The 16634-nt window shown below is 33.1% G+C and overlaps 2 protein-coding genes across 14 annotated transcripts; one reads left to right on the top strand and one right to left on the bottom strand.

Annotated features, from left to right (window-relative positions):
- The first annotated feature begins 2125 nt into the window (after positions 1 to 2125).
- Positions 2126 to 7823, top strand: LOC123202780. Of its 13 annotated transcripts, none has more exons than XM_044618901.1 (7): positions 2126 to 2425; positions 2534 to 2607; positions 3534 to 3573; positions 3662 to 3866; positions 5202 to 5284; positions 5399 to 5478; positions 5574 to 5763. In XM_044618901.1, the coding sequence occupies exons 1-4, from the start codon at positions 2189 to 2191 to the stop codon at positions 3800 to 3802; spliced, it is 492 nt and encodes a 163-aa protein (XP_044474836.1). In that variant the 5' UTR covers positions 2126 to 2188; the 3' UTR covers positions 3803 to 3866; positions 5202 to 5284; positions 5399 to 5478; positions 5574 to 5763. The 13 variants fall into 13 exon arrangements, 4 of the variants coding, with proteins under 4 accessions (XP_044474836.1, XP_044474835.1, XP_044474838.1 ...); XR_006499068.1 differs by adding an exon at positions 7279 to 7823 and having other exon boundaries at positions 2549 to 2607; positions 5399 to 5665; XR_006499069.1 differs by adding exons at positions 5765 to 5861; positions 7279 to 7823 and having other exon boundaries at positions 2126 to 2607; positions 3534 to 3866; positions 5574 to 5665.
- Positions 7824 to 7954: 131 nt separating this feature from the next.
- Positions 7955 to 12128, bottom strand: LOC123202789 (LRR receptor-like serine/threonine-protein kinase RGI2). Its single transcript, XM_044618915.1, has 2 exons — positions 8800 to 12128; positions 7955 to 8582 (listed from the first exon to the last, which is right to left on the bottom strand). The coding sequence occupies exons 1-2, from the start codon at positions 11609 to 11611 to the stop codon at positions 8134 to 8136; spliced, it is 3261 nt and encodes a 1086-aa protein (XP_044474850.1). The 5' UTR covers positions 11612 to 12128; the 3' UTR covers positions 7955 to 8133.
- Positions 12129 to 16634: the final 4506 nt, after the last annotated feature.

The raw sequence follows: 16634 nt of genomic DNA, 5'->3' as shown, positions 1-16634 counted from the left end.
ATATTAAATAATATAATTTTTAAAAAGTAAAATTATAATAAATTTTAATTATTATAACATCATCTTATAAAATGATATATGTATTTTTAAAAATTTAAAATTTTTTATATACATTTTTATTATATTATTATTTTTTAAAAATACATATTATTTCATATTATTTTTATTTATATTATAAAATATGTATTATTTATTATAAAATACTGATAACTATCGGACTTCTCAAAGAAACAACAGTTAGATTCTGTAAAGCTGTCAAATTTGGAGGTACTTCCCAGACAACACATTATCAGAGAGAATCAACGCCTCTAAACTTTTCATTTCACCGATTATATCAGGCAGCTCACGAGAAATCACAATGTTGCAGAGAGGTCAAACCTGTAGCTCAGTAGCGTTAAAGATTGAAACGAGCAAACACCCATTAAAGAAGAAGTTCGACAGACCAAGAAGGCACAGGTGTTCACTCGCAAAAGTTTTTAATGAATCGGGCTTTAACAATGATGTTTGAATGGGCTGATCAAAGCTTGAACCCAAAAAAAGTTTTGGGCTTGGGCTGGAACATGCTAAACCCAATTCATTAGGTCTAATTGCAGGCCTATCAAATCATAATAATTACATGTTTTTATATTACTTTATTTTTAATTCAGAATTATTCAATTATTTATGATACATATAAGTGTATATTTATTTATGTATTTAAAGTGGATAAATAAATTATCTTATAAAATAGTATTTAAAAAACAATAAAATTATGTATACTTAAAATGTGTACTAATTATAGTGTTTTACTATATAATTAAATGATTTTAAAATAAAAATAAAATATTATTTAATTATATAGTGACACATCATCATTAGTATCTAATTTTTTATATTCATTATAAGTGCACATAATATTATGTTTCAAATAAAAAGAAAATTAAATAATTCTTTTGTCTCTCTACACTCTTTTATTTATAGGATAAGTGGATAATAATTACCTTGTAGGAGTAGGAAATATAAATGAAAATATGATTTACATCGTTTTTAGATAAAACGACTTCTACCCACATTCTTGGTTGAGTTGTATGTTGATGACATATTTAATCACTGCTTATTTGATGCAGTTTTTGTGAAATTTTAGAAGAAGTATCATGACTACACAACAATTTTGAAAAATATATCACAATTTTCATTTTAATTATGAAAGCATGCTACATGTGAAAATAAAATTAAAACGGCATTTTCCTAAAAATTTTAATGTTGAATTTATTTTTCATACATAGAGATGTTAATAGAGCAAGTCGTGCCTAGCCGAGTGTTAGCCTTGCGGCCTGGGCCACTTTACCATATATTGAAGACCTATGACATGACTTGCACTATAGTAGACTGTACTAAACCCTTAACAAGTTGGTCTATAGGTTTTTGATAGGTCAATCTGTTAATTTGATAATAAAATATTTTTTTAATTAAATAATTAAGTGTTATTATATATTTGAAAGTTGAATTATGATGCAAATGAAGATAAACTTAACATCTCCCGTATGTAAGATAAACATAATACTTAGTCTTTATTTATAAAGAATAAAAGAAGTAGTTTGAGTATATCTTTTCAATGTAGGAGATTTTTGTATTTTACATTTTTGTAAAAGTGTCTTATATTAGAAATAAACACTTTCAACAACTTTCTTCACTTATTATAAATAAAAACTTAAATATTAAGTTTGTTCTGTATATATGAGATTGTTCTTAAAAACTCAACTCATTTTTTATAAATAAGTCTAATTTTTTTATTTTTTATTACATTATAACTTTTTTTTATATTTTCTTTTACTAGAAAGTACGAGTTTTTAAATTTAATAATTAATAAATTAAAAAATTATAAATTTTTAAAATTTTTTTTGCTCCTTACAATAATGAGTTGTATTGGGTTGGCCTGTGGGCCTGATTTTCAAACTCGGGTATGACCCAAACAATGTACGGGTCTGATATGATTTACTAGAGTAATAGGCCGTGGAAAATAAAAAAGGGCCTGGGCTGGTCTCGGGCTGGCTTGGGCCCTTTGACACCTGTTAATGTTTTTGAAGTAAGGGGGACATTGTTAGTTAAAGAAACTCTTGGGTGCGCTAAAAATTTCCTTGGGACAAAAACGGTTTTACTATTTATCGTTTGAGCGGAGCTGCAGTTTAACTAACTTGAGCTTCGAATCATGCCGACTGCTGTAAGTACGGTGGACTCAGCAGCGGGAGTACGTGCACTGGCTCAGGCTCTGCCACGTGCATTTTTGTCAACGAAACGGTCATATTTGAATTTGGGTTTTCATCCTCTTCAGCTAAGGAGAATTGTACTGATACAGTCTTCGCCAACAAGAAAAAGTCTGATAATAAGAGCTGCAAGAACCGAGTCTCAAGGAGTCTCCTTGGGCTTCAAAGCCTCTCGTTTTGAGGTATTTCCTCATGATTGTTGATAAATTATGCGTACTTGATTACTTTATGTATTGTTTGAAATTTTTATTGCAAATTTTTGTTCATTTATTTATCATGCTGAATTGGAGACAAGTGGTTGCCAGAACCCCCGACTGGGAAAGTTTGGAAGTAGGAAGATTTTGAAGCCTATCCTGCTTTATTGGTAAATTTGGAATCCTTGCTCTCTAAATTTGCCTTATGTATTTTTGTTGATGGGTTGTATTTATTTTTCTCCTTAGTGACTTATATACTTTACATTTGAATTATTAACCAGAAAATCTATGAGAAATGTTAAAATTATAATTGATTTTGTCATATTTTTAAAAACATATTATTGATGATATGTCGTATTAAACTCTTATATACACGTTTACTATCCAAATTTTATGATTTTTTTTTATAAACGTATTTTTTACTATTTATCGTATTATATCCGTATAATTCTTGATCATTTTTTTTTATTTTTGTATTTACTAATTAAGAGTTACATTATGAATGCATTCGTGTTACTATTGAAATGAATAGCATTGGGGGTGCTCCGCTCCAATTAATATGGATTGCACGGGCTATATTTGTAAATTATGCTTTAAAATAGTCAATTGTCAAGCCAAAGTTATTCAAGATTAAGATTTTAGATACAAGTTCGATATTGTTAAAGTCCGACTAATAAGCTGGCTTATTGATACTTTTAAGAAAATGAAGTGATATGAAATAACAAAATAATGCTATGATCATTGCATACTGTTCAACTCTTGAAGCAACCTGTTAGGATGTTGGAATTTATATGCAATGTATGGGATAAAGCACTTTACGTTATGTTAAATTGTTTGGTTTTGAGATTTACTCTATTGTACTGAGAGGTTTGATCATATGTAGTTTCTATGGTCAGAAATGGAAAAAAGGAAAATATCATTTTGCACCCAATAGTTAATGTTTATATAAGTCTTGTACTGTGCCTGGATAGAATGAGAATTATTACACCGGAGTGGGAAGTTTCTTCCATTTCATCTATTGTACTATGAATATCAGTGTATCTGTCCCAACATATAAAAGCAGTCTTGGGAAAATTCTAACTTTATGGTGGTGCAGGTTATGTTTATTTGCAATCGTTGCCTATTATTGTATGGAGGTAGGCCATTCCTCCTGAAAGGCTGATTGCTGCTTCATTCTGAATTTGCAATAGTAGCACATCCTACTATCATTGCATTTTTCTGCAGAAAGGACTAGCAGCTGCTGCTATATCTTCATATTCTGAAGCTACTCACCCTCAGGTTCTAGTGATTTCAGAATTTGAGATTAGAGCTGAACTGAAGCTATTGTATGATTTCTACAAAATGAAAATGTTCTTCACAAGATGAAGCAGAATTCATGGCAGAAGAGCTTATGTTATTTAAGTACCCCTGCCCTTATCTGCATGATGAGGTATGTTGATGTTAATCTCAAGTGACTCTGTATTAGTTTTGTTATAAGGTTTCTTAGGAATAAAAAATCCATCTAGTATGATATATTTTTAGCCTCTCCTTAAGTAAAATGGTTTTGGTTGACTGCCATGGTAATTTTTATGATTACTGAAATCTCCTTTGGTGCACTTTGTTAGTCATTCTCTTTGAATTTATTGCTGGGAATATCCTGACATTTGCAACTGATATTCAGGAATTTGGAGCTCCTTATTGTTTTCTATAAAGGTTTCCATGTGTTTTCAATACGATTATTGAAGTTTTTCATGATGGCAGGCTGAGTCAAAAATTTTCTTTGTTACTATTTTTAGTCAGTTACAACCCAACTAAGGGAGGAATGCAGTAAACCATGTCTGCAAAAGAAAATTATGAGCCAAAAGGAGAAAATGAAGTTTTCACAATATCAGTCATCTGTTCTTGACTCCAGCTATACTCAGCATGTTCCTAATGTATTTTGGTGTGTTTTGTTTGGAAAATGTAGTGACATGGAGTCATTAGTTTTTTAACCTCCAGAAGATCCTCTTAGTCAATTGAATTCCTTTCTTTCTTTTATGGTTTTTGGGAGTGAGAGAGGGTGGGCCAGTGTTATAAATGTTTCGCTTAGATCTTGATGGTTCCATTTCTTTATAAATATTATTTGAATTTAAATTTATTTGATAGCATGAAGGAATTTCACATTTATATTTTGAGGAAGGACTATTAAGGAATAAATTCCTTGGAGATTGTAGCAATCTTTATTCAGCTGGTTGTATTACGGTTTTACATTATTAAAACATGTTAATGTATGTTATTTTCTTCTTACTTTATCTTCCCTGAAAGTGCCTCTTTATTCAACTTCAGTCACAAGATGTGACGGGATCTTAGAGCTGTTTGCGCTCCGGAATTTTTCCTATATAAAAAGATGACCACTACCGACACTGGCCAGTTACTTTTTGTCGGCCAGCAGTTTTCAACTTCACTCACTGCTTTTGCTGTGTGAGATCCTTCACACACAGCTTCTACTGAGCATGAATAATGGAGGTTCTGACAGTAGCCACACAGCCTTCGAAGAGAATTCTCTGTTGGATCTGAAAGAAAATGAATTTTAAATTTGTGATAAGTGTCAAAGAATTCATGTAGCTGGTTCGGTGTTGGGTTCAGGCTTTTATAAGTTGACTTTCTAATATGAAATGTAATCACAGTTCTTGCTTGAGGGCTCAATTCTATGACTACCCTCATGAGGTCCTTTCTGGACCAAGGCTAACGTTTTAAAGTGAACCTCTTGTGTTTCAGTTGCTAATGTAAGGTACAATTACTGCAGGATGGTCAGAGGCCATTTTAGCTGGTGTATCATGGCCAATTTGATGATTCACAGCCAAGTGATAATCTGCCTGTTACTGGGAGGTCAGTTTGCAGTCTCCTAAGTTCATGTGGATTTACTCTCTCTCTCTTTTTATGTTTTATATGTCTTATTTCCATATCTTAGTAACTCATCTGCTTCTTTTATGTATTGCACAGGGACATATGCGGTGCAACTAAATGTGTTCTCAGTGGACAGCCAGCATCATTAGTTCAGAAACCCAGGAATCATACTTACCGTCTGTGATATGCATCTTTTTTTCTTTAATATGTCCTTAAATCAATGGTATTCCATGATTATACGCTCAAAGTCATTGTTTTCTATTTTTCAAAGGTGTTGGTTGCAGCATAAAGTGGCACCAACAGACAAAGCAGTGATATGTAAATGTTCATTTCAGCGCTCTCAAGATCATGCTGTATATTAGTGTAAGTTTTGTGTTCAGTTGAGGGTAGTCTCCTTTGTAATGGTTGATATCCATTCAGATCTTAGATAATAGTACATAAACGGTTTTTTGTTCTTTTCAGTCAACTAGTTTCCTCTCTGATATCACTGGCTTATCACTTCAGAGGCAAAATGCAAAAGTGAATGTAACAAAAGATGATCAAAAGGTTTAGTTGAATGGTAAAGGTGCTCAGTTTTTCCTAAGAGGTCAATAGTTAGGGGTCCTGTTAGGATCATCTATTTTGAATATTATATCCTACAAATTTTCTGAAAATCAAATTTCTAGGTTTCTGAAGTAGCCTTCAATTTAGAACTTGTTAAACATAAATAAAACCCTCGGTGACCTTTGAGTATTAAATTAAATAAATTAAAAAAAAAAAAGAAGAATTGTAGCATTTGGGTATCTGATCTTTTACATAATTTTAGTATGGATTTACATAAATGGATACACATTCTTAGAGAAAATTAAGCCAAAAGAGGCAAAAGACAAAGATAACGGGAGTTGGACTGATTACCAAGTAGAATCCAAACAACCCCAAGATGGAGCTGAACAGATATAGACAAACATAACCTAATACAAACATTAGAGTCCTGCATTCAAGACATTAAATGCTAAAAACTATGAAGGCTCCTTAATTTCAACATATGATTGTCTTCTAAAATATCTTTGTTCTACCAAATACTAGAAAACAAAACAATGACTGCAAATGTGCATAATGGTGACCTTAAACATGCTGAAGCATGTAGAATTTATTGTATGATTTACAGTCTCAAATTTTTTAGGTGCAGTGAAGGATTTTATAGAGTTGGTGATATTTATTTCATGCAAACTCTCTCCCTGAAGATAAAGTTGCCTGTGTTCGCCCAATCACAATAAGACATGTCAGTGAATGTCTTGCATGTGAGCTGTGATTGGATGCATACATATCCCAAACATATAAGTCCAAAGGATCTTCTGGAGCCTGTAAAAGAATTCAGAAAAATTTCAACTTGAAATTAGAAATGTGTATAGCATGATATTATTAAGCAGGGCATGGCCAATATCCACCACACCAAAAATTTCTAATAGAGAGATTGATGTTTGTATTATTTTCATGCGCTTTGTACAATTCTTATGCATCTAGGTGCCTTCTTGAGAGAGGCAAGCATTAATTGTTGGGTTGTTGAGTTTGCTTTAAGCTCTTAATCTTATTGTGAATGATAATGGGACCCTATTACATGATCAGACAGAACTTTAACAAAAAGAAGTAATTATTTACTCTTAGTTGCTAATTAGGTTGGTCTGTTGTTCATGTGTCAGTATCCTAATTTGCTTGAATATTTGTGTCATGGATTAATAGATTTGCTTTGAAATGTAAGCTTCACAATCTGCATAGCATTTGACTATTATATTGCAAGGTTTACCTCTATAATAGATGGCAGATATGATTTTATCATCGTCTAGTTTCACAGTTTTCTTGAATACTGGTATGAATGAAATCATTTTGTACCTTGTTTGTGGTTTCTAGAAAAAGAAGGTATATAGATATGGATAGGTTGATACCAGATGAAATTAAGTGCATATTACTCTTAATTATTAGAGCTACTTCTTTTGCAGGTTGCTTGCATTCTTAGCCACTGGAGATTGATAAGGTAGAACAAGGTATTTGTGGGCCTAAGATAGGTTGATCTCACATGGCCAGAGACAACGAATCCTTTCAAATAACATGTGGCATATGACCTCTAAATCTTCATTGAAATAGATGTTGCAAAAGCTTGTGGGGAAGGGGAATGGTGGTCCTTTTGTTTCACCATGATTTTATGTTCTATTAGGCTCATGCCAACCAAGATTTGTGTCACCACCTAAACTTTTCTTTCACTTTTCACTGGCCAGCTCCTCACAGACAACCCACTGGGCTAAAAGACAACAGTTTGCTCTGCTTGGTCCCCAGTCTGAAAATGTAATTGCAAAGACAACCATGTTGATTGATTCATAGTATACTGTACAACTTTTCATTATTGTTTACTTTCTGTGCATCTATGCTGTTGGGAAACATCTTTTTGGACTGTTGAGTGGCAGATTGTGATATTATTTTTATCTTTTATAGATGTTGTTTACAACAATAATTTTACAAGTTTAGCTTAATATTGTATATTGTTTCTTGTTTTCTAGCATAGAACTTATCAGTTTAATGATGTTTTTGTGAATGTGTTTTTAGAAAGTGCCTTATTTTTCTGCAGAAAACTGTGACTTCTTCAGAAAGATGTGTCCTTTTGTCATTTGCTGCCATTGATTTTTCATATTTTGAACCATGCCATTTGAAGAAGGTTGAACTACATGTATATTTACAAGACTGAGTACCACACTTCTAGTCAATGAACGAACAGTTGAATGACAATTATTAATACTACATTGTTATCAAACTATACAAATTATTTTGTTACTTGAAGAAGAAAATATTGATAGATGCAATTAGGATGGCGGTGATCTAATTAGAGGTTCCGATGATCTGGAAAAACTAGAACAGTGAACTGCTGCTTTTGGTTTGGACACTACTCTTCCAAGAGAATTTGACTTTTCTATATCTTCATTATTTCCATGTCTGATCTCCTTGAGCATTGCTGCTACATTGTTCATTGTTGGCCGTTCCTCGGGGCAAGAGTTTACACAAAGGAGAGCCACCCCTAGAACTTGAAGCATTTCTTGAATTTGTGTACCCGATCTCAGTAGCAGTTGCTGGTCAAGAATTGTTGTGAAATCATTTTTCTTTTCTCTAAGTTCCTTGTTGATCCAAGTAATAATGTGGGCATCATCTGGAATTTGCTTATCAGTTGGTTCCTTTCCAGTTATGAGCTCTAGAAGAACCACTCCATAGCTATACACATCACTCTTTTCTGTGATCTTCAAGCTGTAGCCATATTCTGCAAGTTAATTTCACAAGCTATGTTAAATGGCTCAGAATTGAAAACTTAATCAATGACAATAATATTTGTGAGTTTTTTCATTAGAAATTAAATCAAAACATGTTGAAACTAACGAAAATGGGTTGGCTTAAGTGAAATGAAAGGAATGTTCATTATTGAGAAACTGGTGAAGTTGTTTAAGGCAGTGTAGAACCTGAAAGCAGTTTATACTCACCAGGAGCAATGTAGCCATAGGACCCTGCAACTATGTTGGAAACTCTTGAATTTTCTGAAGAACCAACAAGCTTAGCAAGTCCAAAATCTGCAAGATATGCTTCGAATTGCTGTCCAACCAAGATGTTGTTGGCCTTGATGTCGCGGTGAACTATTGGAGGGATGCAATCATGGTGAAGATATGCTAAACCATGAGCTGCTCCCAGTAAAATCTTGAACCTTGCATCCCAATCCAAGAAAACCTTCTTCTCATGGAGCAATCCAGCCAAGCTCCCATTACTGATGTAATCAAACAAGAGCAATCTAGTTCTTCCATTGTTGCAACACCCCAGAAGCCTGACTATGTTTTTATGCCTTATTGATCCGAGTGTCTGGACTTCTGCAGAAAACAAGTCTCTCTCTTGCAGCTCACCATTTTTCAATGGCCATAGCTTCTTCACTGCAATAACCTGTTTTGTCGGAGTCTCAAGACGATAAACCACCCCGGAACAACCCTTGCCAACGACATTTGTATCCGATAGCTTTGTCACAATATCATTTACAGAGAAATTAAGCTTTTGAAATGGGGTAAAATCCCACTCCAAATTATTTTCTTCTTCATCATTCCCTTTAGATTTGTCTCCAAAAAATCTGATAAATACCATAACTCCAAAGATTATAATCAGCATAGTAACTGTTACACTGAGAAAAGCACAGATGACAACATTTTTGGTGGATTTCTTTCCATGAAGATTGTCATTTATGTGACACTGAGTTCTATTAATGCAGAGCTCTTTATTCCCAGAAAATGCTGAAGCCGGAAGGTCGTGAAAGAGCTTAGTACTGGGAAGGAGACCTGAAAAATTATTGTTTGAGACATTCAGTGAAACAAGGTTGTCAAGACTACCCAGAATTTTCAAGCTTCCAGATAGCATGTTGTTGGAGAGGTCTAAGTTGGCAAGCTTTGAAAGGTTTATAAAGCTTTCTGGAATGGGGCCTGTTAAATCATTCCAACTCAAATTCAAGAGGATATCAAGCTCTTGTAAGCGACCAAGCTCTTCAGGGATGGAACCTGTGATTTTATTGCTGCTCAAATCCAACAGCTGCATATCCTTACAGAGTCCTAGTGACTTTGGAATCAAACCAGCAATGTTGTTTTCACTGATTATTAGTTTGTTTAATGATGTCAGCTTGCCCAAAATTTCAGGAATTGTGCCTCCTATTCTGTTCATTGAGAGGTCTAAAACATTAAGACCAACAAGGAATTCGAAAGATGTTGGGATTTTTCCTTGAAGTTTATTTTTATGCAAATCTACCAGCTCTAGTTGAGTGCAGTTACCAATTTCAGGAGGAATGTCTCCCATGAATTGATTTTCTGCCAACTCAAGAAAGCTCAGTCTATGTAAACGCCCTATTTCTGACGGAATATGACCAGAGAGGTTGTTTGATCCAAATCTTAGCCGGATCAGGCCAGTGCAGCTTCCAATATTGCGTGGAATTTCACCTGAAAATCTGTTTGAGATCAACAACAACTGACTTAAGTTCTTGAGATTGAAAAGAGAACTCGGAACTGACCCAGTAAGGAAATTGTGTGAAAGATCCAATGCTTGAAGTTTCTCACACTTGGCTAGTTCATTTGGTATGCTTCCATGTAGCTGATTCTGCCAGGCATAGAACAGTGAAAGCTCCTTTAACTGCCCAATAGTGGTTGGAATCTCACCAAAAAAATTGTTGTTATCCAATTCCAGTTGCTTTAGACTTGAAAAATTACCAAAAAATGTTGGTATCACTCCAGAAATATTGTTCACAGACAGAAGAAGCTCCTCCAATGCAATTAAATTTGAAAGAGACACTGGAACTTCACCACTTAGAGAATTCAAAGAGACATCAATAACTGTTAAACTAGAACAATTCCCCAAACTTCCAGGAATGCTCCCAAGCAGATTATTCTGCCATAATAACAACCTTTTTAGATTTTTCAATAAACCCAATTCTTCAGGAATCTTCCCAGAAATTTGATTTCCATAGAGAAACAAGTCCTCTAAAGCTGAGCAGTTGCCAATTTCTGCTGGGATGTAACCAGTGATGTTGGCAGTGTAGACTGAAAGAGTCTTCAGATTCTTCAGCTTCCCAATACTAGTTGGAATCTGTCCTGAAATCCCTGTATCAGCAAGACCAAGAAGCACTAGCTCCCTGCAGTTTGATATTTTTTCTGGAATTTCACCATGAATTCCTGCATTACCACCTGCCCGGATAATTTGTAGATCCCACAACTCTCCTATTTCATCTGGAATCTTTCCTGAGAGTTGGTTATCAAACAGCTCAAGCTGTCGAAGCTTCGAACAGTTTCCGATTTCTTTCGGTATCTCACCATGTAAGATATTCGAATTAAGTGACAGTAACTGCAACGCAGCTAACTTTCCTATTTCAGATGGAATCTTCCCTGTCAAAGCATTGAAGCTAATGTCCAAGTTGATCAATGAAGACAAATTTCCAATTTCAGTGGGAATTTCTCCGGTGAGGTTCACATTTGAAAGTACTAGAGTGGTGAGATGACTAAAAGAGAGAAGCTGAGAGGGGAATTTTGTAGGAATGTGAATAGAAGTTATAGTGATTTCTGAAACAAAACCGTCACTGGAACATTTGATGTAGTCCCAGTTACATGGAGTTTGGTGTGTTGGATTCCAAGAAGTGAAAAAATTAGTTGAAGAATAAGACTCAAAAGATGAAAGCCATGAAAGTAGAGAGAGACCCTCTTGGTTCAAGGCAGAGGTGGCCGGAAAAAAAGAGATGCTAAGAAACAAAAGAAAAATTATGACTGCATTGCTTGGCATGATGAGTTTTTGTGCCTTTCAACTGTTCTATCTCATCTAAATCTCACTGAAAGTACCTTTTACCATGAAAAATGAAACACTGCTGGTGCCAGGCCCTCGGTTTCTTCCAGATTTACAGGAAGGAAAATGAAAAGAAACAGTGATATTGTATACAATCCTGGAGGCTTTTATATGATCAGCTCCTGGAAAAGCATTCAAATGTTGTCTTGAAGTAGATTGGGAAAGCAAACGGAGAGAACAAAGATATATATCTGGTGAATGATTTGGTATAACTTATGAAGTACTCAGACTGCATAACTGAGGTCCTGAAAAAGCTTGTCTGCTTTAGAATATAGGCATCTTTAATCACAACAGCACATATAACATACTGTATATCATACTGCATTATTCAAACGTATTTTGCCGTTGAGATTTATCAAGATTTTGTGATGCAACACTCCACTCTTCTCACTAAAATAATTTCTTCTACCAAATTATATAATGTAGAAGAATATTTGCTGTGAAAATGACTTTGTCCTCTTCACTTGTACTACTGGGTTTTGCTAGATTTGAGGCTGGGTTTTGCTAGATTTGAGGCTATGGCAATTGCATCAGATAATTTAAATGTTTGATCGTGATATGAGATAACAGAGCTCAAATCCAAATCTTTTGTTAAAAATTCTATGTTTTTTGTCATTCAAATTACTGTTTAGACCTATAAATAAGTAGGGATGAGATGTAAAGATAAATTTGGATTAGAAATTTGTAGAGGAAGTGTTTGACAGTACAATGAAATGAAAAGAAATGCATGACAATCAGTAGAGTGAAAAGGACATAACAACACCAGAAAAGAGGCAGACACCACAACTTTTTTCAGTGACATAATAATGGTAAGGCCTCAATATCTGATAAAAAGCTGCTACCATCAAACAATTAAAGTAAGCCACTGATCTTGCAAAGGGATATCTATATAAAGTTGTAAATAGGGATAGTTTGAATGATAAAAAAAGTGTTATGCCAAGGATGGGGTTTGGATTCAAGTCTTTTGGTAATATATCAAAAATATACTTTTGATTGACTCGATCAAGAAATCGTGAAACTGATTATTAGATCTGAGATTTTATCTATTCGATATAGTTAGTTCGACTTTGAAGGAGTGATCAACTTGGATGGGGTTATTAGTTACAAAAACAAAAAGATATATATAATTGAATTAAAACTAAAATAAATGATAAGATATTGATGTGCCTTATTCATAGAGGACCCATTTGTATTTGCATACATGAATCTTCATCTCTCACAAAAATATGCATTATTAATTTGGCTTTTGTTTTACTGAAATCTCATTGAAGAATTCCTAGCAAAGACATCCCATCTTTATCAAATTTGCATTTAATTATTATTGTAATGTAGACCAATCCTTTTTATGTAAATTTATATATTAATTATTATTTTTTCTTAATTATAAAGACCTTCAACCAGTTCTTTGATGGGACAAACATAAATTATATATTTATTAAATCATATGAGTCATATATATTTATAAAATAAAAAGTTCCTCTGTAGGTTGAGTTTGAAATTTAGTCACCACTATCTTTAAATATTTTTTATGATTGACATATGAAACAACAAATTTTGGAAATTGGGTTCACTTGACTTAAATGCTAATTGCAACCATCTTTTTTTTTTTTTTTTTTTTAAGAAAATCCCACTTTTATTGTTTTAATAATTAATACTCAAATTATAGTGATATATTTCAAAATCACCCCATCATATAGTGATATATATAATTAATACTCAAATTATTTTGTATAAGATAGAATCAATAACAATGATGAACAACAGTTAATCATCTTGTTACCCACTTTGGCGAGAGATAAAAAATTATGAGGTTGAATATAAAAAAGGTTTTTTAATATGGTTCGATTCGTTGATCGAGAATCTACATCCATGATTATATTATTAATAACTTTGGAAAAACATTCCAATAAAGTATAAACAAAGATTATAAAAGAAATGCGGTAAGAAGTTCTATTAAAACTTCTTTGTTTGTCTTAGAGCAATACCCATCTAATCATGAGTGTCAAATATTAATTATATGAAGTTGTATTGACAACTTTCTCATCACATATTTTCTTATCGGGCAATTATATTTATGGATTGAAAAGATAGGGTCTATTATATGAGAGAAAATAACGATAAAGTATTGATAAACTTGATAATTAATATTTTTTGTCGTAATCAAGTGATATAAAATATATAATAATTGCTAATGTAATTAGTCACTTTACGAAATTATTCTTAGAAGGGAGTTTACCTTATAATAATAGTCAAAATGTTGAAAATTTAATATTAAATAAATGTTATGAATTATTTGGTGATACAAGTTTAGAGTGACATAGATGTAAAAAGATGGAGAATATAAAAGAAAAAAAAAAAAAGGCAAAGACATAATTATGTTTTTTTGATTGGTATGAACTGAAGACTGAGTGCTGAGGACAGGTGGGGGCATGTAATTCCCCAACCATTACTAGTGGCCTCTTTAAAACCATAATTTTTCCCTTTGGATTTTTGCTTTGAATAATTGACCCTTCATCTTTTTCAGCAATTTCACACCCAAAAAAAAAAAAATATATTTTTTATAAAAAATCACTCTAACAGTTATCAATTATATCAATTACTTCAGCTATTTTTGGAGGGTCTTGTGGCCATTCAACTACTACAAAAATATTCATTTTCGATAGTTTAAAGGCCAAACAACTATTTCCCACCCAAGGTTTGATGTTTTCTCAAGTTTCCACCTTTTAACTATGAAAACACCAAACACCCACTCATGACCAGTTAGATTTAACAAAACCGTAACGGTGATAAGGGTAAAATCGTCATTTTCACTATAATATTAAAAATAAACTAAAATAGAATATATTTTACCTCCCTAAACTTTAAAAACTAAAATTTTTCCCCAGCCTAAGTTTTAAAAAATCACAATTTCACCCTAGGGTTTGGTTTTGAAATCTCCGGTGACCTCTCCGGCTCCGTTGCCGACGGCTTCTCCCTCCCGAAGCAACCTCTCCTTCCGACGATCTCTTTCCTCCCCCTTGGAGGTCTGATCGGTGTCGGAGACTCCTTGGGAGACGAAGAACTTCGTCGGGGAAAACGAAGTTCTTCGTCGGGGAAAACGAAGTTCTTCGTCTTCCCAGACGAAGACGAAGCAGACTGTCTTCCCAGACGAAAAACTTCGTCGACTTCGTCTTTGTCTGGGAAGACGAAAAACTTCGTCTTCCCCGACGAAGTTCTTTGTCTCCTAAGGGGTCTCCGACGCCAATCGGACCTCCAAGGGGGAGGAAAGAGATCGTCGGAAGAAGAGGTTACTTCGGGAGGGAGAAGCCGTCGACAACGGAGCCGGAGATTTCAAAACCAAACCTTAGGGTGAAATTGCGATTTTTTAAAACTTAGGCTGAGAGAAAATTTTAGTTTGTAAAGTTTAGGGGGGTAAAAAGAGATAAAAATTTTAGGCGTTAGGGTTCTGTTAAATCTAACCAACTATGGGTGGGTGTTTGGTGTTTCCATAGTTAAAGGGGGGACATTTGAGAAAACATCAAACCTTGGGTGGGAAATATTGTTTGGCCTAGTTTAAACCCATTTCAGTAGAATTAAAAAACGTAAGGTTAAAAGTCATTAAAACCTCTTATTAGGAAAAATGTGTTTTTTCAAGGAGCACAAATATTTTCTAATGTGTGTCTTAGATCATCTACATCTTAAGGTCAAATGTTGATGAACACATTAAACTATTCATGTGGCTGATGAAGTCGATAACAAATGTGGAATATCGTTTAAAGCCTTTCTTTGAATTATGATTATGGTTTTAATTTCAAGATGCAAAAGAATAAGTCCAAAAGTATGAAAAATGTGGTTGCTTAAAAAAAGAATTCCATCAAATAGCTATTCTCATCTAAATTTTGATAAAGCGATGATTTCTTATTTTTTAAATTTGAAAAACCCTAAAACTTATCCGTTATTCAATTTTATTAATGAAAACAATTTAATTTTACCATAAATTATTAGGTTGTCTTTTTCTTTTTAAATAAAATTACGAAACTACATGTTTGCATGATCAACTCTTTCAATTTGGGGATTCAAAATCAAATCCTCACTTAAAGAATTAAAATGTTTGTTAAAGAGTTCAAGAACAAAAGTTTAAGGAGTTGAAAGTTGAAAAGTTTAGATTAATAGTAAAATTCAATGTCTTGTTCCCTATTGAAATAATATAAATAATAAAATTATGTATACGTATTTTTTATATATAAATAATATGTAATCATATAATTCGATGACATTGAATTAAAGATAAAATATACTCAATTATATAATGATGTATTATCTATATATAAAAAATGTATACATATAATATTGTTTTCGTATAAAAAGGGTTCCTCCTTTCTTTTTCATAAAAAAATTATGAATTTTCAATTTTTCTTTAATCTCCAATGATTTATCTCTTAGTCTTTAAGAAGTGTTCTTATGTATTCTTATGATAGAGTTCAATTTTGATTTAGTTCTTCTGAATAGAAGAGTAGTGTCTCTTTTGCTTTTTTCTTTTGTCATTGTATCCTGAAAAACAAATATTATTCAAATCCCCGTGCACTTGAATGAAGGAGGCGAATCTGTTCTAAAGAAAATGTGTCTAACACAAGCCTTAGTTTGATCTAACTTTTTTTTACTAGTTTCTATCTGGCATATTTAATGATTTTCTTTTGTTTTGTAACAAAGAATCTCATCTGAACCAGATCAATCTTTTAGAGAATGAATCAACGATATTGAGTAAGATAAACTTCAAATCTAGTGATTGATACTACAACTACTGAATTAGTTAAATTAAAAGTTTGATCTTGATATATCGTCAGATAATATTTAAATTTATACTCTCTTATATATGAACTTCTCTCTTTTACAACTCAATCTACTCGCAGAAGGTGAATGATCCTTTGATGCACTTATTAACAGAAAAATTTATTAACGGATCGGACTCTTAATTGTTGCCAAG

Source organism: Mangifera indica, chromosome 19 (assembly GCF_011075055.1).
Source record: "Mangifera indica cultivar Alphonso chromosome 19, CATAS_Mindica_2.1, whole genome shotgun sequence".
NCBI classification, from domain to species: Eukaryota; Viridiplantae; Streptophyta; class Magnoliopsida; order Sapindales; family Anacardiaceae; genus Mangifera; species Mangifera indica.
The sequence above is the reverse complement of the archived record's forward strand: the minus strand, read 5'-3'. Positions and strand labels throughout refer to the sequence as shown.